Below are 26,984 nucleotides of genomic sequence, written 5' to 3' on the forward strand. Positions count from 1 at the left end.
TGTAAATTAGATAATGTAGGTTTTTGTTTAATATTCTGTTTCAGGTTCTAGATGGACTTGAGAGTTCAGATGAGCTGACATTTCTTGAGGAAACGATTGGAAAGTTATCTGGAAGGTGGAAAATGGTCCTAGAGAGCTGCAGTCTGTGAGTGATTAAATATATTTAAATGTGAATATTAACTCTTGAATTATTATGAGATATTATTTATGGAATTACTTAATATTTAAGTTGATGTAAGGTAAAAATGGGGTTGATGAGTGTGAAAAATTGGTGAAAGGATTTCATAGAGTAAGTTTAATAATCTGTGCACCTGTGTATTTCAAAAAGGATTCTTTTATTAATTTTTGTTTGTTATGTACTTATATCTGGAGGTGCTAAGATGAATATTTTATTAATGTTTGTTTTATAACGTCTCTTCAGGGGACACATGGTTTCGCGTGTTGCTGGGAGCTTGTTAAATTATTTGCACGCTGTTTCGTGGCTGACACGATCAACTTGTAAAACAAAGAGCGCCCTTGCACACTTGTCAAAGCGGGCTGGCTTCGTGTCGGTTTTGTTCCTCGCCTCTACTACTTCGCGACCTTTTTCTCATCGTGTTCCATTCGCCTCCCTTTCTTTCTCTCATTCCCCCTCCCCTTCTCGCACCCTCGTTTCCGTCTTCCCCATTCTCATCGTGCACTTGTTGCTTCGTCACGAAATGTCCGAAATTCTTAGCTTCGCCATGAATCACTTGGAAGTAAAGCTCGCGATAGTTTCTATCTTTCGTGATTCTGAAAGCTTGATTATCGCTGTGCCACGTTATCCACGAGTGGATATCTTGTTTGCGTGAACTGAGATGGAACGAAATTTATGGAGAAGGAATTGGGTAAGAAAATTATTCTATTTGAATAGTTTTTGGGTGGGTGAGATAGTCGACTGAAAGAAGTTTAACTCGAATAATTATTCTAGATGAGTATTGCTGGGGAATCGGTTGGAATAGGGGCTAATGAATTATTAATACCTGTGTGAATGAAATATTCATCTAATGAGAATTTATTCACAATATCACTGTAGATAAATATTTATTCGAGATATTATTCTATGTAATTTTAATATCTCCTAACTATAACTAATTTAGTTCTGAAATATTTCCCTAGTTTTCTTATCAGACTTATCAACAAATTTTAAACCATAAAAAAAAGAAAAAAAATATATTCTAAAAACAAGTTTAACATTCCAATTACTGTGACTTCATTACCTCCTTAAATACTTCTCTCAATTATTCTAATAATTAATTTGAGTAAATGACAAAAATTTGTCCCGTGACAAAACTCCACATTGCCTCGCTTTAAAAAAATGAATAATCTACTTGTTTCTCGATAATATTGAACGATTATAGAAGCGTGGAAATAAGTAGAGGAACAATCGAAAGCTCAAAAAAATGATCCATCCAAATAATTTCGGGATCGAGCGTGTATCGAATGATGTGGAATAGCCTGGAGGGATGCATCGGCTAAATGCATTTGCGTCTCTGTAATCAAAGAGCCATTATCGCGCTGGCGAAGGAGCTAATGGAGAGCTATGAAATTCCCTCTGTGACGCTCCCCGTCCGACGATCGTCGTAATGTTAAGTCATGTGCAATGGAATGCTTCATCACGTGACGCAGGTAGTTAGTACACGTATTTAATATACCCTTACAACGAGGCTGGTGGTCCATGTTCCTTTGCCAGAACGTAAATTAATTCCCGCTTGTTTAACGCGTTCGAACCACCTATGGGCGTCGATTTATTTATTTTTCTGTTTAATACCTACACTGACGGTGCACAGTGATTCCAGTTTTAAACGAAGCCGTTTTCGATTCATTTTTTCATTCATTTTATTGCAAATGCTCTTCTTTTTTGTGGGAATTTCTGCTGGAAGCTCTGATTAATAGTAATAATTTTGCAATTGTGCTGATTAATTTTATTCACGATTATTAAAATATTCAATTTTTCTTCAATATTTCTGAAGCCTCTTTAGTTATATTTCTCAATTTTTTTTTCAATTATGTTCAGATAAATGAAATTGAAATTTCTCGATAATAAAAAATTCTTCTCTAGAAAAGTTAAAGAAGCCAGAACTTCTCAAGTTTAATCTCTAAGAGATATTAAATAAAAAACAGCGAAAATTGATCGTTCTCAAAATTCTAGACTACGAATTTGTATACATTTATAATATCATTTCCTTGAAATAGATCTCTAATTAAATTCCTCTCCTCTAATTGCATTTAAAAAAATATAAATTCAGATAAATATCCAGTCTACCAATATATTTCTCTCGAAAACTCGTTCCACTAGGTTCTGTCGAGAAATGTGAACTTCCTGTCCGAAAGAGTATTTCAAACACCGAAAATGGACGCGAAAAGCGGTCAGCTATCCTGTCGAAATATGTATTTCGCTGAGCTAGGACCTCGTTGCGATTTTATTGGTATTTTATAGCGTATTGTTATGTTATATTATATTATTTACGCGTGTGGAATCGAACGGAAATACGAGAATGGAGCCGCTGGCCATTTGCGCGCAGTTTCGTTGCAGCGGAGACAGGCTGCAACAATCTCGCGGTCGCGAATTCATTTGTCGCGATGGATCACGTTCGGTTGGCTGGAAACTCGATGACGGGCAAAATGTGATTTCACCAGTTTACACGAGCTAACCTCCAAAACATACCCAAACGACTGTGGCAGGAAATGATTTCAATTAATCGCTACTATCGGTTCAACCTGGTCAGGTTAATCGAGTGTTAACGAACGACAGTGGCCAGACTTGCCGCGAAAGATGAGAAGATCCTTGAAAAATAGAGTATCTCGTAAGTGGAACTCGTATCGTTGCCCTCAGGAAAATATTCTCTGAAAAAAAGCCACTCTGCATCGTTCTCAAGCTGAATAGAACAAACAGAAATTTACATGGCTGTTCTGTACATCGATCGATTGAAGAGTAATTTCCAACAGACCGATCGGCCACTTCCACGAGCACACGCGAAGGAAAATTGGTTCCCTAAGTTTTTTGTTAAATGCTTGGCTAATGACAGTGACAAGGAGTGTCACACTTGCCTGCAAGCTCAAACGAGAAATGGCTGCACCAGTTTTCGAGTGTCTAAAGCGCCGAAAATCTGTGCGATTGGTTTACGTCCTAATAAGATGAACGCGAATCAGTCGCCATTTTGGAGCATCGTGGAGATGAAGAAACTTTTGCAGCAGTATCTTAATATTATTCGAAGGTACTTTTGTAGATTCTTTGAGTTTTTGAGGAAGAATTAAAGATAATTATATATTATATATTTTTCATAAATACTTGAATTAAAAAAAATAGAATCTACTAAAGCTTAAAAATTCTTAACTATTTATAGATATCGAAGCTACTTTTATATTTCGTGGAAGCCTGGTTCCAATGAAAGTTGCGAATGGAGAGCATTCTCGTTTACCTCTTTCCTCTCCATCATTTCAAAATGTTCAAAGAAATTCACCAAAAGGGAATGCTTTAGTAACAAGGATCGATCGTCTCGACGTCACGAGCAGCAGCGACGTTCACCAGAAATGTACAATTTTGAATCTTCTTTGAAAAATTCGTATAAGCTAAACCGAACTGACAGACGATATCCCGATAACAATAGAAATCATGAAGTTGTAAAAAAAGATACTGATTCTGACACTCCCAGAACTAGTGTTTCCCCTAGGAAAGATGATAATTCACCAGCTTCGAATTTCATGGAAGAAAGTCTCGCCAACTGCACAGTTTTAACAGTCGAATCGTCTGACTCTGCAATTTTTGGTCCTAACAACTATTCCGCCCGCAAATCGAAGAAAAACGTCTATGTGCAAACATCCAGAAGACACAGGTCTCGTAAGAAGTTTAACGAAGACCTGGGAAGCAGTGAAAAAGAAAATTTCATGCTACCAACAGGAACGTCATCTTCCAAAGACGTCAAAACCATCTTCAAAGTCAACGACGCCGACTTCCACGACAGGAAAAGCAAGACCAACTTCAGCCCCCTGAAAATTCGACAAAAATCCAAAAAAGAATCCTCGAAACCTAGAAGGCCCAGAAAATCGAAAGATCAAGCCACAGAAAGTCCAAACCTGAACTCAACAAAAGCACCAAACGAAAACAATGAATCTTCCCACTTAGGAAAACCTTCGAAAGCCAAAAGAAGCAGAAATACCGACAGATTCCAGAACAAAGTAAAAAAGAAGTACCAGACAACCTTATTCAGTAAAACAAGTGACACAGAATCATCAAAGTCAATGAATCCCAAAAGCCCTATACTCTCAAGAACCAGCAAAAGCTACTCAGCCAGGAACTACCTAATCGAAGACAAAATCTCAGAGATAATGATCCTAGGGAAGGTTAAAAAGCGTTTAGAGGAGGACTACGACGAGTACTTCTCAGTGAACGAGATCGATATAGAGAACGACCTGGTCGAGGCGCCAAGGAAGGTATCCTGCAGCAATCAATGCTCAGCGACGTCTTCTGAGACGAGGATCGATCAGCACATGTCTCAGGAGGGCCTGAGGACCTCGAGATCCGTGCTGACAGTGGCGAAGTATCAAGAATCGCGGAACCGTGTCTGGCAGTCGACGTTGAACAGCACAGAACACGAAGAACCAAAGAGCCGATCGATCAAAGCTGGTCGAACTAGGACCTCCTCCTCCCGCTACTCGAATTTGGACCTGGTCCGCTCCCAAAGCAGCTACTACCAGTCTATGAGAGACGACGAGTGCACGCCTAGCTCCTCGGTCGAATATTGCACAGCCAGCAGCATTTCTCTAACAAAATTTCAATCCATTATAGATAATTCGTTGGACACAGCGCATCAGACTTGTTCGGTGGACACTGACGCCTCCTGCGACTGCAGCTTCGACGCCTCGCTGGACCAGGCGTTTCTGTCAAACGATATGACGTTTGAAGAGAACGCGATTAGTCAGAATGGTGGGGAATTTCTTGATGAGACAGTGGTGAATTGTTTCACTGTCTGCTGTTGCCCGAGAAACTCCACTCCGAATTTTTCTAAATCCTCGAGACGCGTCACAGAGTCGCTGGATTCTGGGATTTTGACAGACTGTTCTAGGGATTGTTTTCGCGCGTCTGAGGAGTATTTAAAAGAGAAGAGGAAGGACTTGGGGAAACGAAGGTGTGGGGAGAGGAAGATGGATTTATTGCCTACGTATGATTTTAATACAGACAGTAGTTATTCAGATGACTCGCTGAATCGGAGAGTTGATGTGGCGGTGAGGAAGTTCACTGAGAATCTGATTCTCACGGAGAGGAAGGTGAAGATTAAGCTGAGGAGGCTGCAGAACCTGCCCAGGCATAGGCAGGAGAGGAAGAGGTGGAAAACTGGGCGACAAGTAGGTTACAGCTTGCTCTGCTTTTAAATAAATAGGATTTTTGTTTAAATTTTTCATTCCTGAGTTTAGCTGAATTAAGAGAAGTTTTATGTAGATTTTTTATGGTAACACTTGACATCCAGGTTAAGAAACTATCAGAATCTTCCTCAAAATACAGTTCCACGTATCAGTTCGACTTTCCACAATGGCAGACCGACGATGACAGATTCCTGAGCAGTTCTACCCCCCCAGTTTTCTCATTTTCTGACTCTGAAATCGATCACCTGTAACTTCAAAATCAGAAATTCCTACATCACTCAAATGCCTAAAAAGAAGGTACTAATAAGCAAGATAACTTCAAAATATATCTAATTAATATTCACACCCAATAATCCCTAATTCCTTCGCCTCTTACAACAGAAATATTAACCCCTTTAGTACCAACCCCCTAACAACAAATATAGCAAGAATTCCCAAATCAATGTTTACCTAGTTTACATGTATTAAAAAACAATTCTGTGGTCACCGCAAAATGAAAAAATCCCCTTTCACGAGAGTAATATTATGAAATAAAATTCAATGATATAAATTCACTACAAAAATAGTAAATAAAATATTTACTCAACTTTTGGCCTCAAAGGGTTAACAGTAAACAAAATTAGAAATTAGTAGAATTTTCAAGTAGATTCAGATGGAGGGATCCGCCACAATTTTAGCATTGTGTTCTAATACCCAAAAATGGTTACCTTGGCACTAAAAGGGTTAAGATACAGTGTACCATTATTCCTCTTCAGTTTCCACAACTTAATTAAATCCCTGTTGCCCAGAAAAAGAATTCCCCCATGATGCAGCGTCCCCGAGAGCAAACCAGACGAAAAAGGCAGTCCACTAAGGGGTCGTAAAAAGACGCGAGGTGTCCAAGGGTGAAATGCTCGTGGATGCGGCGACAACAATCAAAATGTAGAGACACGTCGGATTCGAGGCTGGCAGAAAGTTCGACCACATCATTAGACCAGGCTGACCGTCTCTGTGCTGCGGTTTCCTTTGAAGGGGGGAAGTCGGAACAAGCGTACTCGATACCCAGCCGAGCGGAAATGCATAAACGACCAACGGGGACGCCAGCGCGCTTGACCATTTTCCCTCGCGTCGAGAAGGAGGAAGACATTGTTCTGACAACGATTTCTCAAACGAGGGGCGCTGGGAAAACGGGCGACGGCCGATCAAAAGGAATCCACTCGTGTTCTCGAGAACGCCCGATGGTTTTGATTTCCCGAGAAATTACTTCCCCTCTGTCTCGCCCCTCCTCCTCTTTTGTTTCCTCTGAGCACATAGCTCTCTTTGTAACAAGCGTATGCACATCACCGGACGTCCTGTTCGGGGAATTCATCTTCGATTTCCGTCTTTTCTTTTTCTACCTTATTTGCGTCCAATTTTTGGTGCCCCTATTTAGATACGATTAAGAGATTGCTTGCGTGTTTTTGATGACTCTTGTTTTCTGATAGTTGATGAATAAACGTATTTATTATTGAAACTGGTCTTAGGAAAGTGTACTAGGGAAGCGTACGTTGCTAGAAATTGTAGTTAAAATAGTTCGTTCCTTTATGCAGAGGGTATGGGTTTACAGTAATCTATAAAATAAGAAATGTAGGTGGATAATTTATACAAGGTAGCAGGAGGTGATTCTAAAAGTCGAGAGAAGATGAAAATTGAGAGTGATAAGATTATGTTGGAGGCTGTCTTTCCAAGTTATTAATTCTTGAAGATGTGAGGACCTGAAATGAGAGGACTGTGTCTGACGCGGGGACTTATTCTACTTCGACCACTGTGTCTGACATGGGGACCTATTCTACTTCGACCACTGTTTCTGACATGGGGACTTATTCTACCTCGACCACTGTGTCTGACTCGCCTATCCAGCGTCGGCAGTAGAATAAGTCACTCGACCATCACCCCCAATCGACAGCCAAATTTCAAACGTAAAAACGACAGATTCAATATAGCGATTATATCTGAGAAACAATATTATTACTTGAAAATTATCCACTACGACTTATTTTTTAGATATAATTAGATATAATTACCGCTTATTTTTTAGATATAATTACCATAGTGAACCTGTAATTTTTATGTCTAAAATTTAGTCTGTGGCTGACGATGGATGATGATGGTCGAGCGTGTCTGCTCCCTGACAAACCAAGTAAAATGGGTGAACATTTTCCCGCTGCGCACCCGCGACAGAGGGACGTCGAAGATATCCGCGTGTCCCACATAGCGGATCCTCGAGATTACCGCGATATTTATTTCTCCCTTTGTATAGACTCTCTTCCGCGGCAGAACGAGTAGGCGATTGGGGCGGGCGGAGGGGGCCGCGTGTATCAAAGAACTCCAGGGGAATTAGATTACGTAGACTCGGTGTAAGATGCTTTTCCACGGCTGATCCTCCTTTACGTGAATGCGGATTTCTGGGGTGGTTGAATCCAACCGCTGTGCCCGACCCACACCACCCCCACGTCGCTCCTCTTTTTCACCACCCCCTGTGTCTCTTTCGATACGCCATTCGACTACTGCCGCTGTAATTATGCTCCATCCGCGTGTGATTTTTATTAACCCACGACACGGAATTTATCCTCGGTGTCCTCGGCTCTGGAGCTCCACCTAATGGAAGGATTACCAAGGAAGAATATTCTATGCTTGACGCAGCGATGATTACCGTGGTCTGAATTCGTGAGACTTTTTATTTAGTGCTGGAGGACTGTGAGAAATTTGAGAGTTGAACATTTTCTACTTTTGTGTGTCAATTTCTTGCAGAGGTATGAGATTATTAAATTCTTGTGATTGAAAAGCAAAATTCGTTATATACTAATTGCGGGAAAGATCGTTTTATCTCAATTACTAGAAAAACCCTTGGTCTTCTATAGACATTCTATACGAGGATTCGACCAGGAGAAAGATTACCGAAAGAATCAATTGATCCACGGGGATATTTCGAGAGAACGGTCGAAGGATGAGATCTGGTGACAAACAGAGACATCCTTGGGGTCGGGTCAAAGCAATTTTCGGCTTCGGGGGCCAATCGTACTCTAATACCCTTAAATGAGATAGAAAACACGGCACGACTGAAAGGTGATTGACTCAATTTTAAATTAACTCGATGTACAAATGAGACTACCATTAATCTGATCTTTTAACAAGAAACTTGTAAAGTTTTTAAGTGGTCTCTGTTACACTGTATTACATACTGCTGAAGACAGTATAAAAATTTCAATATTTTCTAGCAAGAAATATGTAATTCTTAAGTAGAAACGAAAGTTCTGGAAGCAATTTTTATATTTTCAAGATAAATCTCTTTAATATAAAAGCATATATTTATTTATGTTTCTTTCAAAACTGTTAGGTGTCTTTTGCTTAATCCTAACACAGTGGTAGGACTGTAAGACAACAGATTTACGATGTTCAACTACTTGAACGAAGAGGTTGAAGAAGGTATTGGAACCGATCGAGATGGAACATTTCTCTTCGAAGAAATCCGATGTTCCAGCGAGCGAAGATTCCCAGGACGTGCTTCTCCCAAAGCTTTCACAGTTATTATCCCGCAGATGTTTGTCGTTTACGAGATATCCGAGCGATATTGCGCCACAGCTCCTCGCTACACCCGCGATTGTTTACCTAATGGTAAAAGCATCATTTTCTGTTTGCTCGGCTCTCTTTCTAGCACGATACTCGACCTTCTACTCCACCTCAGTGTTTTATTCTTTCTACTCTACTTATCTTACAGTGCCTCTCCACTACTAACTGTTTTCAATTAGTTAAATTAGAAGAATCAATAGAATACTTAATTAAACGCATTGCTATTTAAGCCTACAATTACTTTACAACATACATACAGGGTGAGTCTCACAACTGTTTCGCCTCAATTTCCTTGTAAACTATTTGTTGCATGAGGAAATGCTTCAAATAAAAGTTGTTTAGTATTAAGACAAGCATAGGAAAGAGGGGCATTTCTTCGACACCAAACTCCTTTCCTTTAAAACATTTTTTCATGCAATAAATAGTTTAAAGGAAATTATAATAGTACAGTTATAAGACTCACCCTGTATATTAGAAATTCTAAAAAGTGTAACGAGCTTAATTTGCCCATAAAGCGCGCGTGAACGGTTAGAATATCACAATGTTAATCCGCCAGGCGTCTGACCATATACCATCTACTTCCCCTCACTGCCTGCGTCTCTGTCACGCTCTCCTCGCGAATCAATCACACTTTTCCACGCTTCGCTTTATGATTAAATCGTAAGGCGCATAGCGTTTTCAAAATCGCTCTCAGTAAAAGTCGTTCAGATTAACACGAGCCTCGCAAGGATGTGTAAATTTATCAGCGATTCCATTTAAGATTTCTCATGCACGCCACAAGGTTTGCACTATTAAAGGGGATTCGAAACTTTCTCTGAAAGAAGAAAATAGACAAGTCCTGCAAACAATGAAGCATGAAGAAACAAAGTACTCTATTACTTTAGTTCTTATTTTTTAAATAACAACATGAGTATATTTGAGATACAACATATTTTGAGAGACAAGAAACTAGAAATTAAAAATTTCCAAGAGGATGGAATTTCTTTTCTTTTTTAAGCTGAAAAGTTCATATCCTACGAGCTAGATGTTTAGAAATAAATAATCTCTGTCTAAATCTCAGCCCGAGCAAATAATTCAACGAAGATCAGCACACCTAAACCTTTCGAATTTTCAAGCTCCAAGGAATTACATGGTAGCTCGATCGACGGGGAAATAGTCTTTCAGAAAATTTCTCGCGATGATACGCACACTAGAGAATCGAACGCGCACACAAGCACTCACAGACAAGTGGAGATAAATACGTATGACACGGCAAGGGGAAGCTTCCCACGGGAGAAAGCGATTCTGAAAATTCTTCGAAGACACGTCAATAAAGGACTATGGTGCTACAATCGGGAGAGCTCCTCTCTCTCTCTCCCTCTCTCTCTTTCGTCGACACTTTCTTATCCAGCGCGCCGAGAAAATTGTATTTCGGCCTTGGCGAATAGCAAAGCGAAGATGACAAAGTCACGAAGAAAAATTGTGAAATTGCTTCCTGCAACGGCGCACACCTCGAAGGTGTGCCCTCTTCGTGTCTGCACCTACCTCTCTCTGTCGATCAATCCGTCATGGAAGGATGTGGAACACAGCAGCCACAGAGACTAAGTAGATTTTTTGAACCCGCGACCTTTTCGGGTGTGGGCTCCTCTGATGTGCCCCGAATGCACTGTCAATCGAATTCCTGAAGCACAAAGGGGATCGAGGGAATGGCAGGGGAGATCGAGAGTGGAGAATATTTCTTGGACAACTAATGAAATATAATGTTGAAGTTGTGAAATGAGATACTTTCGTAGATCTACTTCTGTTGACTGAAGCATTCCCTCTCTTATGGAAGTACTCGAACGCTAGACTAAAATACCTGTTATTAATTTTTGAGTTACTGTGACTTTGTGAAAAGAAGTCGTATATTAAGCTCCTTGGGGTCATTTTAAAATTCGAGTCCTCTAGTTGCACATCCCTAAATTGAATTTCCATGAAGATGTTTCAAGTGGAATAGGACAGTTTTTAAGGAAACTGGAGATCCTTGAATTTTTACAATTTCTAGAAAGCTATCTTCACTTTTCCATTTGCTTTCTAGTGTAGAAATATCTTCCTAGATATTCAACTTAGGAATCTGTTAGTAGAGGATTCGCCCTTTAAAATGACTCCAAGAATTTGATATATTAATTTTCTTTTACGAAGTTACAGTAATCCACGCCCCTTACAATCTCTGACTTCGAACGCCCTGTATGTCTACTGCAGAAAAGTTCTCAGATGAACTCATACCAAGCCCACCAGTAAGCAGAGCTCTTCTGGGTCCCAGCAGATAATCTTAATCACGTCATAGACAAGAGAACAGGGGAATTCGCGATCGGCTCGGTTCAAAGAGCCTCGTCACCCTGGCGTTTCGAAAAAAAAAAGGAGAGAAAAAGAAAAAATCGGCTTGGTGGATTTAATGGTCCCCATCGAACGGTAAAGGCGCGACAGATCTCTTTATTCGATAGGCACAAAGGCACCGCGCAGATTACAGAGCCAGCGATCCCTCCTCTATGGATACTGCGCGGCATTATGAGGGGCACGCGACGAAGCAACGTCCAAGGACATCATCCCTGGACAATACTGGCTTGAACATCGCTGGAGGTCCTTCGTCTTTTCTCCACCGATGCTTTATTGATCTTTCCACAGTTTCCACGGATCAACTGGAAATCAATCATCCCTGCATCGCGACGGGCTAATTCGCAGATTTGGGGACGCCATTGAGGAACAAATTTCAGGGATTCTTTCGCGTGAAATTTAGTAGACCTGTTAGAAATTAATCTTTTCAGTCGTGCTTGAGGTTTATACTTCAGATTGTTGTATGGAAATTGATCCTCTTGAGGGGAATTTGTATCGAGAAGTCCTCAGATAATTAATATTTATTATCTGTATTTGAGAATATTGTTAATGGAACTGGATTGGAACTGCAGGTGTTTAATGTTGTTGGAATTTAACTTGTTACTTAGTAGGTTTATTCAGCCTGATGTTAATTAATTTATGTCGAAAGTAAATATGGAGGAGGAGTTGAGAAATCAAGATAAAAAATGAGGAATTTAAAAGACTTAAGAAATTAATTAAAATAAAAATAATTTAATTTAATAAAGAGGGATAAAAATTAACACAAAGAATAAAAAATTGTATCCTTGGAAAAGGAAGATAGTAAGAGATTATCAAATATCTGAATTGGTTGAATAAATGTCTATTTAATCGTTTAATGGAGAAGTGAGAAGTAAAAGAGGAGAAGATTGATTTCGAGATATGTATATTTGCGAGAATTGAAACTTTTATATACAGATATGAACAGCGAAGTACATTCCAAAAAATGGACCTACATTACATCGTAATTCTAACTGTACGCGATGGTTACAAACTCGCACGAACGCTCTACTATTATACATATTTATAGATACCATTGCGTGTCTCGTCGACAAAACAGCTACAATTGTTTTATCAAGTACATTTAATCATGATATTCTATCAGTACACAACCGAAACGATGAAAGTACATTGTTTGATTAATTTCAGCTTAAAACTTGGGCCCTTTTTGTTCGCCAGCAAACACGCCATTTGGAATGCACCTTGCATTCCTTTACTGCTCCAAAATATTCAAAATTCCAATTATAGTTACAAACGAGTGCCTAACTGAATGCTATAAATAATTTTTTAAAAACTTGTTACATCTATTACGATGGATTCGGCAAATTCTTTGTAAGAACTCAACGAATACGTATTTACAATGGTTTCGTTTTTTGGCTGCTGTATTCGACAGCAATAATACGAGATAATTAACGATAATTAATAATTACGTGTTTTTTAATCATTAATCTTGATAAATTGTCCTCACACGAACCCTCAAAAGTAAAAATGCTACAAGGTAAAAAAATTTTAATTCAATTATCCTTATGCTCTGTCATTTTTTATTTTTTTTCTGTTTTTATGCTTCTCATTCTAAGTGCCATTTTTTCAAAGTTACATAAAGCTCACTTGTAGACAGTAATTTTGAGGGTTTCGTGTCTCAGGATTTCATTCAATCTTTCAGTACCTCGCCAGACTTCATTTCATACATTATTTATTTATAGAGTTATGACTAGCTTCGACTAGAATTTAATTAATTAAGATCTACTGCGTCCACTAGGTGCGCTTCTAATGTCTATAGTCGAGACAGAATCAATTGTCTATTAAAGGTAATCGGGTACAATCTTTTTTATTTCTCATTTGCAATGATTTTGCTCCGACTATGGCATCTATTTGTGTCCTCTAATTCGAGTCTTAATAAATGATTTACGTATTTTATATCAGAAGACTTAAATGTACACTTATAAATAATTACTCGATACCTCGCGATTGCTACTATCGATTTGCTACCTACAACCCTTGGATGGGCATTCATGCTCTCTATCTTCTTGGACTAGATTGTACTCTTTTATTCTAAATAAATAGAATAAGGCATAATGCGAAACCAAAAAATAAATCGAATTAAAAATTGCGGTGTTTTAATTGGTAACTTGAAATGACATGAAAATTCAAAAATTTAGTACGAATGGATTCGATTTAAAAATTCATTTAAATAATGGACTAATTACAGTAGCTTTTTATAGTGACTTTTACTCGAGCACAAAATATTCAATTATTCTTGACCAAAAAAATATTTTAATGTCATCTGAAGTCACCTGAACACATTGAAGCACACAATAACTAAAAAAAAAAATTAACAAACAATGTATAAATGTATAATATAATAACAATATCTGTATATTCACTGTGCAGGTCGATAAATATAAAAATCAGGGGTTATAGCAAAAAGATTGCTCTAAGAAAAATCCCTCTTCAGTCGTATCGCTCCAGGATAGTTCTCCGCGTGAGAACACTTCGAAAGACTCATACATATATTTCTACCTAAACATATTATACAATACTACAGTTAATGACAACGATATCTCTATCATTTCTTGACTAGAATACAATCGCTACGATTTACTGACAATCAGTTGAACTACGTCTGACGAAAAGCTAAGACAGAAGCAATGTGCCTACGTATGCATAGTACATTCAATTCGAGCACCAGAAACGATCTTACCAACGATTGTGTCTATGGAATTTATATCCTTACAAAAATGGTATACCATTCCCATAATTCATCCCTATTTAGTGACGAATTTACGTATATCAGTATCTTTCCTTGATCTGCTAAACTGCTACATATACATTTAAATCCTAGTGACAATTTTCTCTATATACGACATTTAGTGATAATTACAAGTCCCTATGAATATTACCCTTCTAATTTCGCGTTAATGGTTCAATCTAACGAAGATGAACTACCTAAGTTTTATTTTTATGCTAAAGTTCTAAACCTAAGAGTTTCTAGACTAACGTTTCGATTAGATACACGCGCTTATATTCGTTCAAAGATATTGCCCGACACTAGCCACGAGTGCAGCACCAAACTTGATCCACAGGATTAGTCCTAGTTCCAATTGCACGCAATTGGTTAGATTGATGACGCATCTGTGGCAGCGAGGCGCGATACTTTTGAACCGAGGTTAAACCTCAATTATTTTAATGTCTTTGATGTGTAGCTGTATGATAACGATCCCTCGGATCGATAACTGAAATCTACGTTCTAAGTACCTACAGTAGAGCCTTCCGTATCTGAACAGACTGTCTTCTAACGACAGTAGAGCCTTCCATATCTTAACAGACTGTTTTCTAACAACCTGGCCTTTTCCTGTTAGAGATATGTTGTATTTACATACAATATATACTTTCCTGTATCCACAGTATCAAGTATATATGGTACACATATACTTCCTGAGATAAAGATAACGATAGGAACAGAGATATTGTGCACATACATTTTAGGGAAGTTGAAACAGTATTCGAGGCATTTAGAGGAATTTGGAGAGGGTTTTAAGGGAAGGGTGGTTTGGAACAAAAAAAAATGTAATTCTATAAAATTATTAGTTTGAGTAAGAGTGCTGATTAATGTGTGCTAACCAATTACTCTGCCCCTTCTCCTTCCAATTATTTTAATTTCACATATAATAAAATGGAGCAGTATTAAACTGAAAATATTTGTTTTTTTAAATAAAATCCAATATTTTTAGTTTCAAAGTGTTCCATTTTGTTCTAATATCTGAAAATTCCTTTATCCAAACACTTCTGTCTATCTATTAATTTGCATATGCATGGCTCTACTGCAGTGTCTATCCTAATACATTAACGTCGACATAAACTAACAAAGAGATGACAGTGTCGTACTGTCAAATAAATATTACAGGGCACAGTTAAGCGAGAATTGATATGTACACGCACAGCTACGGTTCACAACCGACCTATCTTTGCTATCTACAGATTTACATCGGACGCAACATTATCATATTAATCTTGCTGTCTTCCTAACTTTACAGTAATTTACAACTCGCGTCACTCTCTCATTCTATTCCCACGATACACAGAATATTCTACAGTAGCTGGGAATTATTGTCTCTAAACAGTGTACACAAATCAAGATAACTAATATTTAACTTTGTACTTGCTCTAATTCTGCTGAAGAAAAAAGTAACTTTAAAATGGTACCAAAATTTAATCAACTCTACCTCCATCTAATAGAACAAAATAAAACTAATAAAAAAAACATAGAAACAATGTTGAGGAACTTAAAAAGGAACCTAAATTAAAGATTCGTGGAGCAAAAACTGAATTAGGGGGTATTCAGATGAAAATAAGTTACTAGATTCTTTTCTACTTAAAATTTTGGAAGAACATGAATTTCTACATTTTTGTGAACAAGTCATTTTAAAATTAAAATAATTGTAGCAAGAATAAGAACTTCGAGATGAAATTTCTTATACAATTTATGTGTTTATTAAGGAAAGAAAATAAGGGTATATATTTTACAAAATTAATTTTCATAGAATTGATCTCAGCCCAGAAAATCGAATAAAAATCTATTCTTGAAAGATCTCTCCGAAAAGACAACCATTAATTAATTCTCACCTGAGTACCCCCTCAAGAAAACCTCAAAAAACACCCACTCTACAGATCAAGCCCGAATCTCCAATAGAGTCCCGGTCTTCTTGGCAAAGGTCTCGCGGGGAACTCGTGTCAGGGGATCTCCGTGTTAAGAGACCCCTCAGGCACCACCTGAACGACGTCAATCTTACCCACAGTGCTCTGTCCCTCCAGCAGAACGTTGTTATTAGCCTCTGGGTGCTGCGTGGCCAAGTGCTTCCTCAACGCAGCCTGCCTCGTGAACTTAGCATCGCACCTTGTGCAGGGGATCTCGATGCTAGTCGCCGAGGAGGACTGCTCCCCGCTGGCTGGCCTAGGCTTGTGCCAGCGGCGATGTGACGCCAAGTTGGCAGGACACGAGAACCTCTTGTCGCACTCTGGACACCTGTACTCGACGTGGGCTATCCTGGAGCACCTGTGCTGGGCCAGTTGGAACGCATCTTCGTGCAACTGCCTGCAGAGCTTGCACTGATACGGGCCCAGCCTGTTCTCGATCTTCGCCAGCTCCGCCCTCGCCTCCTCGGTGACTTCAACGATGTTGAAGGCTGGATCGATGTCTCCAGTGACCACTGCCTCGTCTGGGCCCAGGATGACAGTCCCAGAGACGGGGCTGCTGGTGTCCTCGTCGAACTTCAGCCTCCTGGCGTGCTTCTTCTTCGGTCTCTGGAGAAGCTTCTCGGTGGAACTGGACCTGGAGCCAGTGGTAGAGGCTGGACTGCTGTCCTCCTCTCTGATCTTCCTTCTGGGACACTGAGGAGGCGATGGTGTACTGGGAGGAGTCATTGGCGCGTGCTGTATGCTCTGCAGGTGGTGCTGGGGCGTCAGCAGGAGCTGCTGGTGGTAGCCCTGGACCGACTGCAGGTGGTTGGGGCTCAGCAGGAGCTTCGGGTTGGGCGTGTAGTAGGACTTCGATGGGTTCTCCGCTGCCTCATGGAGCTGGGGCTCCTTCTTAGGCAGCACCTGCTCATAGCTGGAGTGGCTGTGCACTGATGAGCTTCGAGGAGTGGTATCGAAGTCATCGACGATTAAAGAACTGACCTCCTCGGTGCTTCTGTACCTGACGCTCTCGGAGTCATCCAGGATCCTCTGGTCCGTCTTGGAGTCTGGTCCAGTAGAGTCCTCTGTTTTCGAAGATGGAGTCTTCAGAGACAGGTCCAGGGGGCATGGCGTCGACGACCTGGACAGGTCCCAGGTCTGCAGAACATGGTTGTCAGGAATCCTCGAGTAGATCGAGGGATTCTCTATGGGGATGTGCCAGGTGGTAGGCGTACTGTACGGATGCTGGTGGATCTCGTCGCCATAGTAGCCCAGGTAGTTCAGTCCAGGAGCCAGGAACGCTCGCGGCAGAGAACTGTGTAACATATTGGCGTCCTCCTTTGGTAAAAGCTTCTTGCCCCAGAGTTCCTTTTAGATGGACCATATGTTCGGGATTTCAATGCTTTCCATCGTTTCGGTTCTTTCTGTCTCATAGACTCGTCGAATCTTCCTTCACAGCGTGGTTTGCCTTTAATTTCAGTCCCTTGCTTCTGATGAGGCTTCTTATTGTCCGTCACTCGAGTCACCCGGACCTTCGAGGCCTTCTGGTGGCTCTACCAAGGAAACTAGCACACGATCGCTTCCCTCGACGGCTGAGCGCCGTTTGACGGAAAGTCGCCCGCATCGCGTCTGGTATATTCGAACGCTCCGCCCGGGATCTCATTATTATCCTCGTTCCCATTGGTCGACGTACCTCCAGCCCCCATCTCCCACCAGCCAGCGCGGCTGCCACCACTTCACTTGAATTCTGGCGCGTGCTCGTGTAAATGCTCACCGCCCCGTCGACCACGTAACTAATGAATGTAGGTGCTCGCGATAGACTGCCTTGCTACCTGAGCAAGGATTCAACCAAATACACGCGTAACAATCTTCCTTGCCATGCATTACGGGCGTAGACAGAAATGCTCGAGTGTGATTAATCACTGATGAATCTGGCTCCAAACGAATGTTGCCTTTTTTTAATGAACAGGTGGGTTTTTATTTAATACCCTCGAGGGAAGACAATTTGACAAAGGCTTTGTTATGAGACCATCAATTATAAAATGTGTACAAATCATTTAATTTAAAAAATACAAGCTTTCTAAAAGTGCAGCTTTTATTTTCTTTTGCACAATGCTTTTTCGAGTAAAATGTATATGTCTTCAAGGGACAATTTAAAACATTTACATTATTTTAAATAGCTATATGAAGATTTAGCATATTTTTGAGAAAAATGTTTCCTGAAACAGACAAAACCTACTTTAAAAATGTGTTAACGATTCTGAGTCAAATAAAAAAGTAGGATTTTTTTACAGATGTTCTTATCTATCTATGAGAAGCTGACAATAATTTGGAAAAATTGATTCTACAGAACTTTTACACCTCTGAACTACCCTTATATTAGAGAATGCATGAAGTTTTGGGAACATTCGATAGGTCCAAAAGTCCCTCAGACTTACCAATTCCACGAGCATTGTAATCCCTTGATCTTCTTACTTAATTAACAGGAGGGAGGCGTATGTTCGGTTAATCGCCATAAATAATTTCAGGACACTGATGGATTCGCTGCGCTACGATTCCATACTCCATATTTACCCTGTCGACATCGTCGAATGTACTTAAGCGCGCGAACATGTAGTGTCTTCAGCTGATTCCTCTGTGGTTAATCTTCCGGATGCTGGGAACCTGCTACAGCCTTCACAATAGCGCGCTCTAATTGGACAAGAGTCCGTCGAGATCTCCTCAAAGACGCTTGAAGGCAATCAACAATCAAGAAAACCATCGCTAAATCGTTATCCTCTGTGATGAACTCCTCTCCACTATTCTCTGGTTACCTTAGAAAATTGTTCCCAAAGTATTTCCACAAACAAAGAATTTTCATGAGTAATGAAACCCACGTATTTGATTAAAAATACAGATTCTGCATTAGAGGCATTAATTAAGGGATAAATTGAAATTTATCGAAAATACGAGTCATTTTCCTCGTTTTGCCTTACTGCCACAGATATAATGTCAGCGTAAAATAATTGAAACTCGTGCAGCATAATTATTTTTGTATTAAAGGTAGAGAGGAAGGAGATTCAAAATTTCATGGCTGACGTAAGCATTTTGTCGGCGGGAAGGAACAAAAACAAATGGCGTATGATCCATTATTACGTACAAACATCGCGCGCACTAATGCCAGTTGCGGTGAACAGTAAAATATAGGCATTAACGCGGGATAAGTCGGTCGATACGGATTTGCTATGATTATTTGATACCCTGCGAAACATTTTACCACGTGTTGCATTCTCTGCTTCCGGCTACATATGCACTGACCGCGTGAAAACACTGAGGCGATAAATTAAATCACTGCAACACCTTCATATTTCTTCAGAAAAATGTACAGAAAAAACATACCCAATTCTACAAGACATAGGATCCTTAAATATTACACCAGTTCAACTTTATTCATTATTTTCCCTGAAGAAGTTCCTTTATTTCATTATACTGGATGTTCCCTATTACATATCACTTTTGTTTTCCTGTTAATTCTGATACAATAAACTCCATTACATTAATTCCACTCTATTCCAGTCAATTTTCCTCGAAACTTAATCTCAATCTTTAATACTATTTTTAATTGAGGACTCCAAATTTTTCAAAACTCTTTAACATTAATATCTGCTACTTTAATACCTCCAATCTTCTAACAAAATACAGTTTACCTTCTTTTCTGCAGTAGAAGTAAATTCAACTGTACCTATACGTAGTTATCTGAACAGTGCACAAGGATTATCTAACGCCCACCGAAATGCAGTCACCGTCCAGCGATAAACGCAAAGACGAAAACGTTCGCTTAGAAGCTTAATTCCTCTATAACGCAGCTTACGTTTTCAGTCGATAAGAAAATGGAAAAACCGCTTTCCCCCCTTGAAGCTTTTTCCTCTGAAATTCATGCAGATGGAGAGAGGGAGAGGCGACTTTCAGGACGGGCAAGCTTTTCGCTTGCACTCGGATGTCGACGAGTGCTTTCGCATCCGCTGTCATGGAAGGGGCGAGAGGGCGGCTCTCTACATATTTGATGCGATTTTAATGTCTCTGCCTGGCGTATCCCGGTGCACCAATGGCACCAGGAACACCAGCAGCCCGCCGCAACGAGGTAGGAGTGACTGCTGTGATGCTCTAATCGGCTTACGCAACAAGCCACCCTTATCCTCGAGTTCCCATCGCAGTCCCAGCGCCCCCATCTCGCCCGCGAATCAACGACATCCCTCAAACCATCGACTTCCTTGAACGACGGCTGTTACTTTGCGGTTGGATGCTGCTTTCCTGGCTACGAATCTTTCCTGTCCTATGAATATATGGATGCATTCACCCCTTCTTTCGTTTCTCTCTCTTTCTCTCTTTTCATAGGAAATTGCTGGCATTATTTTGTGACAAAAGGGATGCGAGCGTTTCCTTTCTTCTTTAGCTCTGATTTCGAGTTTTAAGTGGGAGTTAGGATGAGGAGGGTGAGGTCGTACTGAGGGGGGATTGGGTGATTTTGGAATTTGGTGGAGACTTATTCTGATGTGGAGAGAGATTCTGTAGAGACAACCCTTGAATAATGGGGTTCATTTGTTTGGTGTTGTATTGGAGTTATGTTGTGAGAATATTGTTATATGAGGGTAGTTCAGGTTTATTAAGTTGTGCTATGTAGAAACTGTGTTATAAAGGTGTAGTGTAGTGAGAGTAGTATTAATTCTTTAAGGGTTCAACATTTTTCTCAGATTTATATTCTGTGGATATATTTGTATTAAGAATATTCATAGTTTTAAAGAGGAGTTGTATTGAAATGTACGTTATAAAATATGGTAATTACGAACACAGCTATGAAATGTAATATCTTCCGTGAATTTAGATTACACTTTATACTTCATTACCTGTTCAAATATGCATAATAATCGTACTTTAATCGATAATTAACTACGTTGCATTCTGTATGTAGAAAATCGAATGGCAATGAATTCCTACCTTACCAATCTCAAATTCTTGTACAATTTGGAATAGAAAAATACTTAGACTACTTAAAACATGTTTAATTCATCCAAATACGAAATATAGACAGATCTGAAGTGTTAACTTAATCGGTAAATTCTTGTATCACCGAATTTCTACCTTATCAGTTAACTGTTATTACCATCTACATGTTTTTGAAATAAAAAATGTAACAATTATAATATTATCACCACAGAGATATAGAATAATCCTATTATTTTATAGGATTTCGTGTCACATGGTCGGCAATATTGATTTCGCAAAACACAATAAGTTTCCATCCTCTGCGTATACAAACGGTGGACATAGGAAACAGATACAACCCTATCACTAAAGTCGGTAAAGCTGGTAAATTCAAGATTAACCAGTAATTAAGGTTGATAAGTTCAAGAACTAGACTAGTTCAAAAGGTAGATTAGACCAAGGAGTAGACTAGTCCAAGGGGCAGACTAGTCCAAGGGGTAGCCTAGTCCAAGGGGCAGGTTAGTCCAAGGGGTAGCCTAGTCCAAGGAGCAGATTAGTCCAAGGGGCAAGCTAGTTCAAGGGGCACACTCGTCCCAGAGGTAGTCCAAGATGTCCCTCCAGAGGGCTGCCAGGAAAATCTGCACCCATCGGTGACTTCGAAGCAAGTGAGACACTCGTGGTTCTACAAAGGTATTTATACCTTCCCGACTAGAAGTGGGGTAACCAATGGAATATACAAACATAAATCTACGTTACTTTTATGTTGAAATTCTCCATTAAAATTTTTGCGATTATTTCACTGTTAATTCTATTTTTATTGTCAGTTTCATTGTGTGTATAAATCACTGATCTTTTACTACGTTGAAGGAACGTAACATTTCATTCATATGTTGGTTTGAAATGGAACAATTTATTTGATAAATTGTGAGTACCGTGTATTCGTATACGCATACGCAGTGCCGCACGAGGGAGTTGCCTCAGGCAAACACGCGCATTATTGGATAGAATTACATTAAACAAACATCCCCTATACAGATCTCTTCCTCGGTTTAAATGCTTCTTTTTTTATTAAAAAGAATGTAGAAACATGTATAATTTGTTTTATCTATCTCAGTATTCTGGAATTTGATTTTACAGGGAACACTAAATTACACTATAAACATATCCTTGATTTTCGTATCCTAAATATTTTATTTGCAAAAATACATCTCTTAATTACGACTACAAAAATTCTACACATAGTTTCAATTACTTTCATTTACCTACTTAACTTATATTTACAATTCGCAGATTTATATACACTAAATGTTTAAATTGGATGTGTATCATCGTTTTCTTTTCCCTTTACTATCTACAATTTCTATTTTTGTGCTTGAGATATTTTCGTTTTCAATAGATGGATCAATATGTGCAAAAACGAAGTTCTTTGCCTTCATTGAAGGTAGTACATCCTTCTGCTTTGCTAAAGTTGCCAGACGAGCTAACGTCTCCTCTCCTTTCGCGAGAAATGAACGTTTTTGCATAACATTCTAAAACATTGAAACCTTACTATAGTAAATACTATAATAACAATTCAATAATCCTTGAAAATATTTTTTCAAATATCTTACATGTATCACACGCGATTTTCCTTCCAAATTTGAACTGTTTAACATGTCCGCTATCGTATGAGGTGTATGTGATTCCATCTTAGAATCGTTTGTATCTAATAAAGTGTCCTCTTTCTGAGACTCATCAATTCGTCTCTTCTTTAGAATTTTCATACCAAACTTAAATATTTGACTGTTTTTCAAGTCATTTTCAATTTCAGTATCTATATTATTCTAAAATAAAATATACAAAATATACAAATATGTACAGTTATAAATATTTTTTTGTCAATGTCAAGAAAAAATGTATTACCGTATTTTGTGCCAAAAATTGTTCTCTTTCGTGTCTTATTTTACGCCACTTCGCTTCATCCTCTTCGTCTGATACATCAACCCAACCATCTTTGTCATCCATTGGTTGAGATTGGTCATTATCTTCTTGTTTATCTAAAGAATATAAAAATTGTAATGGCAATTGTACTCAATTAATTGTTACTAAATATTCAACTCCATACCTATATTTCTCCATTTGAATTTTCGCTCTCTTCCACTTTCACTGTACAAATCTCCATCTTCAAATAGTAGCTCTTTAAGAATTCTCACTTCTTTTTGATCCTGGTCTAGTATTTGCCTCATATGAAGTTTTCCTAACTGATTCTTCATTTGTGCTTCATCGATGTCTTCGTTGTCTCCTTCTTCCATCTCTAATTTGTCTAAATCATTCTCGTCCTCGTCTGCAGACACATCGCCATCGCTCTCACTGAGCTCGGCTTCTTTTTCTAAAAATGTCGCCGCGTATTGTTGTATGTTCTTCTTTGGAACAATTACTTCGTTTTCGTCTGAATCATATTCTACATATTTTTCGCCATCATCTTCATCGTTTTCGTCATTTTCTTCATTCTCCTCATCTTCCTCATCTTCCTCATCTTCCTCATCTTCCTCATCTTCCTTATCGCTTGATTCCGAGGAAGCATTTTCGTCCTCGTCCTCTGACAGATTCAATTTCTTCACTTTTTTTCTTGATCGATTACTAACTCCTCTGTCTACTATGTCTTCTTCGTCAGAAGATACAATACTAAATTTATTCCAAGCCTTTTTATCTTGCTTAGATTCCTTCTCTTCCTTAGACTCTTTCTCTTTATCTGGTGTATCAGTTTTAAGCGATATCCCGTCTACAATGTCATTTATCGATTTTTTGATACTAGATTCTTGAGTGTTAAATGATCCTGAACATATGTCCAATAATTGCGAATCGGTTACACGTGGCTCATTTGGTAAATTTAAAGCACCACTTTCACAGTCAGTGAATTTGCTTGAGCATATCTGCATAAGATCCTCGTCTGTTACTTTGTCTTCAGTGGTAAACAAATTCCTCTGTGGTGTCTTTTGTATTTTGAAGTCAAATATTTGCTGAGATGATTTCTCTGATTCATCTTCAGAGTCTAAATTTACATTTAATGCTGTCAATTGTGTCAAAGGAGAAATAAATTTAAAGCTATTAGTCTTCGTTTGCGGTGTTTGACTCAATCGATGTTCTCGATTATTTTCTATGTATGCTTGAGAAACTGGAAGATCACTTTCATCGTCACTAGCTTCTTTCTTTTCGGTAATGCTCCCGCTAAACATGTCTCCGCTTATTACTGTTTGTGAAGATGATGGTTTTTTATCGTTATTTATTCCTTCTTCAGTATGATCAGTATCACACGATCTTGAGTCATCTTCTGAAAGCTTTACAATTCGTTTAAACGATTTACGTGTTGAAAATGCATTAGAGCTATCGCGAGTATTACTTTCATCTTCATCTTCGTCTTCATCTTCCTCATCTTCATCTTCATTTCCTGAAACAAGACTTCCAGCTCCTTTTTCATCTTCTTCCTTTTCATTTTCAACTTCATCTTCATCTTCTTCTATAATTTCATCGTTGTCGTCAAATTCATCTTCGCTGACTTCAGCTTCATCATCCACAAAGGCACATTTACTTTTCTTCTTCTCTTTTTTCGTATACACATCATCTTCTTCTAATTCATCGTCCTCCTTACTAATATAAGATTCTATACTCGGCGAATATGGTTCACTTACATTGTCTTCTGTATTTATGGACTCGTTCCATTCTATTTCTTGCTCCTTCATATCCTGTTCTCTTTGTTTCCACTCTTCATCTCGCTTCAATGCTATTTTATGCTTTAATTCTTCCTTCAAACGCATCAATTTTGCTCCAGGTTTCTTTAACTTAGGATCTTCATTCACTAATTTCGGTAATTTGTATGGGAGCGTTTCTTTGATAATTGATAACCCATTTATAGATGGTTTTACGTGTGTTACTGTAACATCTGATGTATTCTGGCTTTGTTCTGAGGGTTTTGAATGCTTACACACAAATCGATTTATCAAAGAATTTATACCTTTCCTATTTGGCTTGACATCACCTGACAAATCGATCACTGTTCCTGGTGTACCCTTTAGTTTTGGTTTCAGATTCTTCATATTTGATAACTTTATCTTCTCATTGATGTTTGGAGAATCATCAATGAGAGGTGGTGGTAAACCATATTCATTATATTCGTCTGATTCTTCCGCATTTACTCCTAATGATTTTTTTACAAGCGTTGCGTAACTATCATTCATATTCGAGGTGGTTGAAAGTAAAGTTTCATCAGCAGCATTTGGAGTAATAGTTTCATTATCATCGTTCTTATCGATATTACTTTTTGCATTTTCTTCTTTATCTATATCTGTGATAACATTCTGTTTTTGTAGCAAATCTATTTCCATATTTTTAGACATATCATCTAGTTCTTTATCTAGTTCATTTTCTTCCTGTATATTATTTATTTCAGTGTGAGCTTTTAGTATCTCCAACTCATTTGTATTGCTTTCCGTCGTATCATTTGCTATTTGCTTCTCATTTTCGATTCCTGTTACTTCACTTAAAACTTCGTTCACTTTCTCATTTTTGTCTTCACTATTATTTATAGGTAAATTATCATCCAGGAATAATTTCCTTGAAACATGGTCTTTCTTAGGTTCCTGTGTGCACTCCATATTCGCATTGTCTTTTTCTGGTAAGGACTGATTTTCTATTTCTTCCTCTGAGTCTGAAGACTTATAAAATATTTCAGCCTCCTTCTCTTTTTCTTTTAAAACTTCACTGTTCAATAAAACAATTACACAAGCTTTAGATTGTTTATTCATCTAAAAATATTTAACACAATAATATTTTTAAATTATACAAATACTTACTCAACTATAGCAGAGGACATTTTTAACTTTGCTGCCATTGTAGGTGCTTTTGGAAGTACTGTCACTACTTTCTTTCTATTCAGAAATTCTTGCAGTGTTCTTTGCTTAGGTCTATGGTAAGGAAGAGAAATTTCTGACTCTCTTATTAACCGCTGTGTCTCTCTTTGTATCTCTCTCATGGCTTCATCTTTGGAAGCTCTTACTGAAATCTAAAATACAAAATTATGTATTACAGAGTAAGATTAAAATAATGGTTCAGAAAATACAATTATAGGATTACTTTTCTCCCTGCAGATTTAAAACTTCCTTCTTTATGTGTCTTATTACTTTTCTTGGGACTTAATTGTCTTTCATGTTCCTCCTCTGACTCTGAATCTACTAAAGTTTGAAATCTATTTGATATCTAAAAAATACCAATATTAATTATTAATGTAATAATATTAATTATTATTTTCATATGTTTATTACATGTAATACTCACATTGCTCTCATCTTTCTTCTCATCCAAATTTCTTTCTTCATTGTCACTACCACTAACAATACTTGAAGCATCATCTGAGTCACTATTTAAAACTGCTTTAGCAGTACTTTTCTTTTGGGGCTTCTTTCTAAATGAAATGTTAAGCTCAGATTCAGATTCTTCATCTTCTGAATTATTAAAAACAGGTATTCCCTTTTTTGATTTTACAGTAAACATGTCTTCATTCTCTGAATCACTGTCTATTATTGCAGAAAATTTTTTACGAGCATTGATATTTTCACTTTCATCTGTATCATTTTTTATACAATTTAGATAATCTTCTTTTCCTGAGCTTTTATTAATAATATTGGTATTAGCATCTTCGTTGGAAGAAACTTTAAATTCTTCTCTCTCAGGAGGAGAGCTTTCATTTTCCTTCTCTGTAGACTCTTCTGACTTCTCCTTAGCATCTATTTCATTCGCATTTTCATTCATATTGCACTCCTCGTTATTTGTATCCTTACTATCATAGTCTTCACTCATTTTTATAGATACTAAGTATCTCTTTATAAGATTGAAATAAAAATTTGTATTTTGCTCTTCTTTATATGAATATTTACAACAAAATACAAATCTATATTATTTATGTAATATATTTATCACAAAATTATGTATAACATCACGGTCACAAAAGGATGCAGTTGCAAGCAAAAAATTAA

General features: G+C 38.3%; 3 protein-coding genes across 3 annotated transcripts; 1 reads left to right on the top strand and 2 right to left on the bottom strand.

The window, feature by feature from the left end:
• The first annotated feature begins 4,347 nt into the window (after positions 1 to 4,347).
• LOC143186268 (uncharacterized) lies at positions 4,348 to 5,633 on the top strand. Its single transcript, XM_076389840.1, has 3 exons — positions 4,348 to 4,814; positions 4,872 to 5,364; positions 5,487 to 5,633. Exons 1-3 carry the CDS (start codon positions 4,348 to 4,350, stop codon positions 5,631 to 5,633), a joined length of 1,107 nt encoding a protein of 368 aa, XP_076245955.1.
• A 10,438-nt stretch (positions 5,634 to 16,071) lies between these two features.
• On the bottom strand, positions 16,072 to 17,340 carry LOC143185938 (uncharacterized). Its single transcript, XM_076389271.1, has one exon. It carries the CDS (start codon positions 17,338 to 17,340, stop codon positions 16,072 to 16,074), a length of 1,269 nt encoding a protein of 422 aa, XP_076245386.1.
• A 4,816-nt stretch (positions 17,341 to 22,156) lies between these two features.
• On the bottom strand, positions 22,157 to 26,808 carry LOC143186269 (uncharacterized). Its single transcript, XM_076389841.1, has 7 exons — positions 26,287 to 26,808; positions 26,086 to 26,208; positions 25,806 to 26,014; positions 23,081 to 25,713; positions 22,879 to 23,012; positions 22,587 to 22,799; positions 22,157 to 22,505 (listed from the first exon to the last, which is right to left on the bottom strand). The coding sequence occupies exons 1-7, from the start codon at positions 26,806 to 26,808 to the stop codon at positions 22,302 to 22,304; spliced, it is 4,038 nt and encodes a 1,345-aa protein (XP_076245956.1). The 3' UTR covers positions 22,157 to 22,301.
• Between the last annotated feature and the right edge of the window lie 176 nt (positions 26,809 to 26,984).

Source organism: Calliopsis andreniformis, chromosome 12 (genome assembly GCF_051401765.1).
Source record: "Calliopsis andreniformis isolate RMS-2024a chromosome 12, iyCalAndr_principal, whole genome shotgun sequence".
In the NCBI taxonomy this organism is placed as follows: Eukaryota; Metazoa; Arthropoda; class Insecta; order Hymenoptera; family Andrenidae; genus Calliopsis; species Calliopsis andreniformis.

Excerpts from the sequence above, each read along its gene's own strand:
- LOC143186269 (XM_076389841.1), bottom strand. The coding sequence starts at position 26,808 with ATGAGTGAAGACTATGATAGTAAGGATACAAATAACGAGGAGTGCAAT. Across the intron at positions 26,015-26,085 it reads TTAAATCTGCAGGGAGAAAA|ATTTCAGTAAGAGCTTCCAA; the intron begins GTAATCCTATAA and ends TTTGTATTTTAG. Across the intron at positions 25,714-25,805 it reads ATGTCCTCTGCTATAGTTGA|TGAAGTTTTAAAAGAAAAAG; the intron begins GTAAGTATTTGT and ends TTTATTGAACAG.
- LOC143185938 (XM_076389271.1), bottom strand. The coding sequence starts at position 17,340 with ATGTTACACAGTTCTCTGCCGCGAGCGTTCCTGGCTCCTGGACTGAAC.
- LOC143186268 (XM_076389840.1), top strand. The coding sequence starts at position 4,348 with ATGATCCTAGGGAAGGTTAAAAAGCGTTTAGAGGAGGACTACGACGAG. Across the intron at positions 4,815-4,871 it reads CAATCCATTATAGATAATTC|CTTCGACGCCTCGCTGGACC; the intron begins GTTGGACACAGC and ends CTGCGACTGCAG. Across the intron at positions 5,365-5,486 it reads GGTGGAAAACTGGGCGACAA|GTTAAGAAACTATCAGAATC; the intron begins GTAGGTTACAGC and ends CTTGACATCCAG.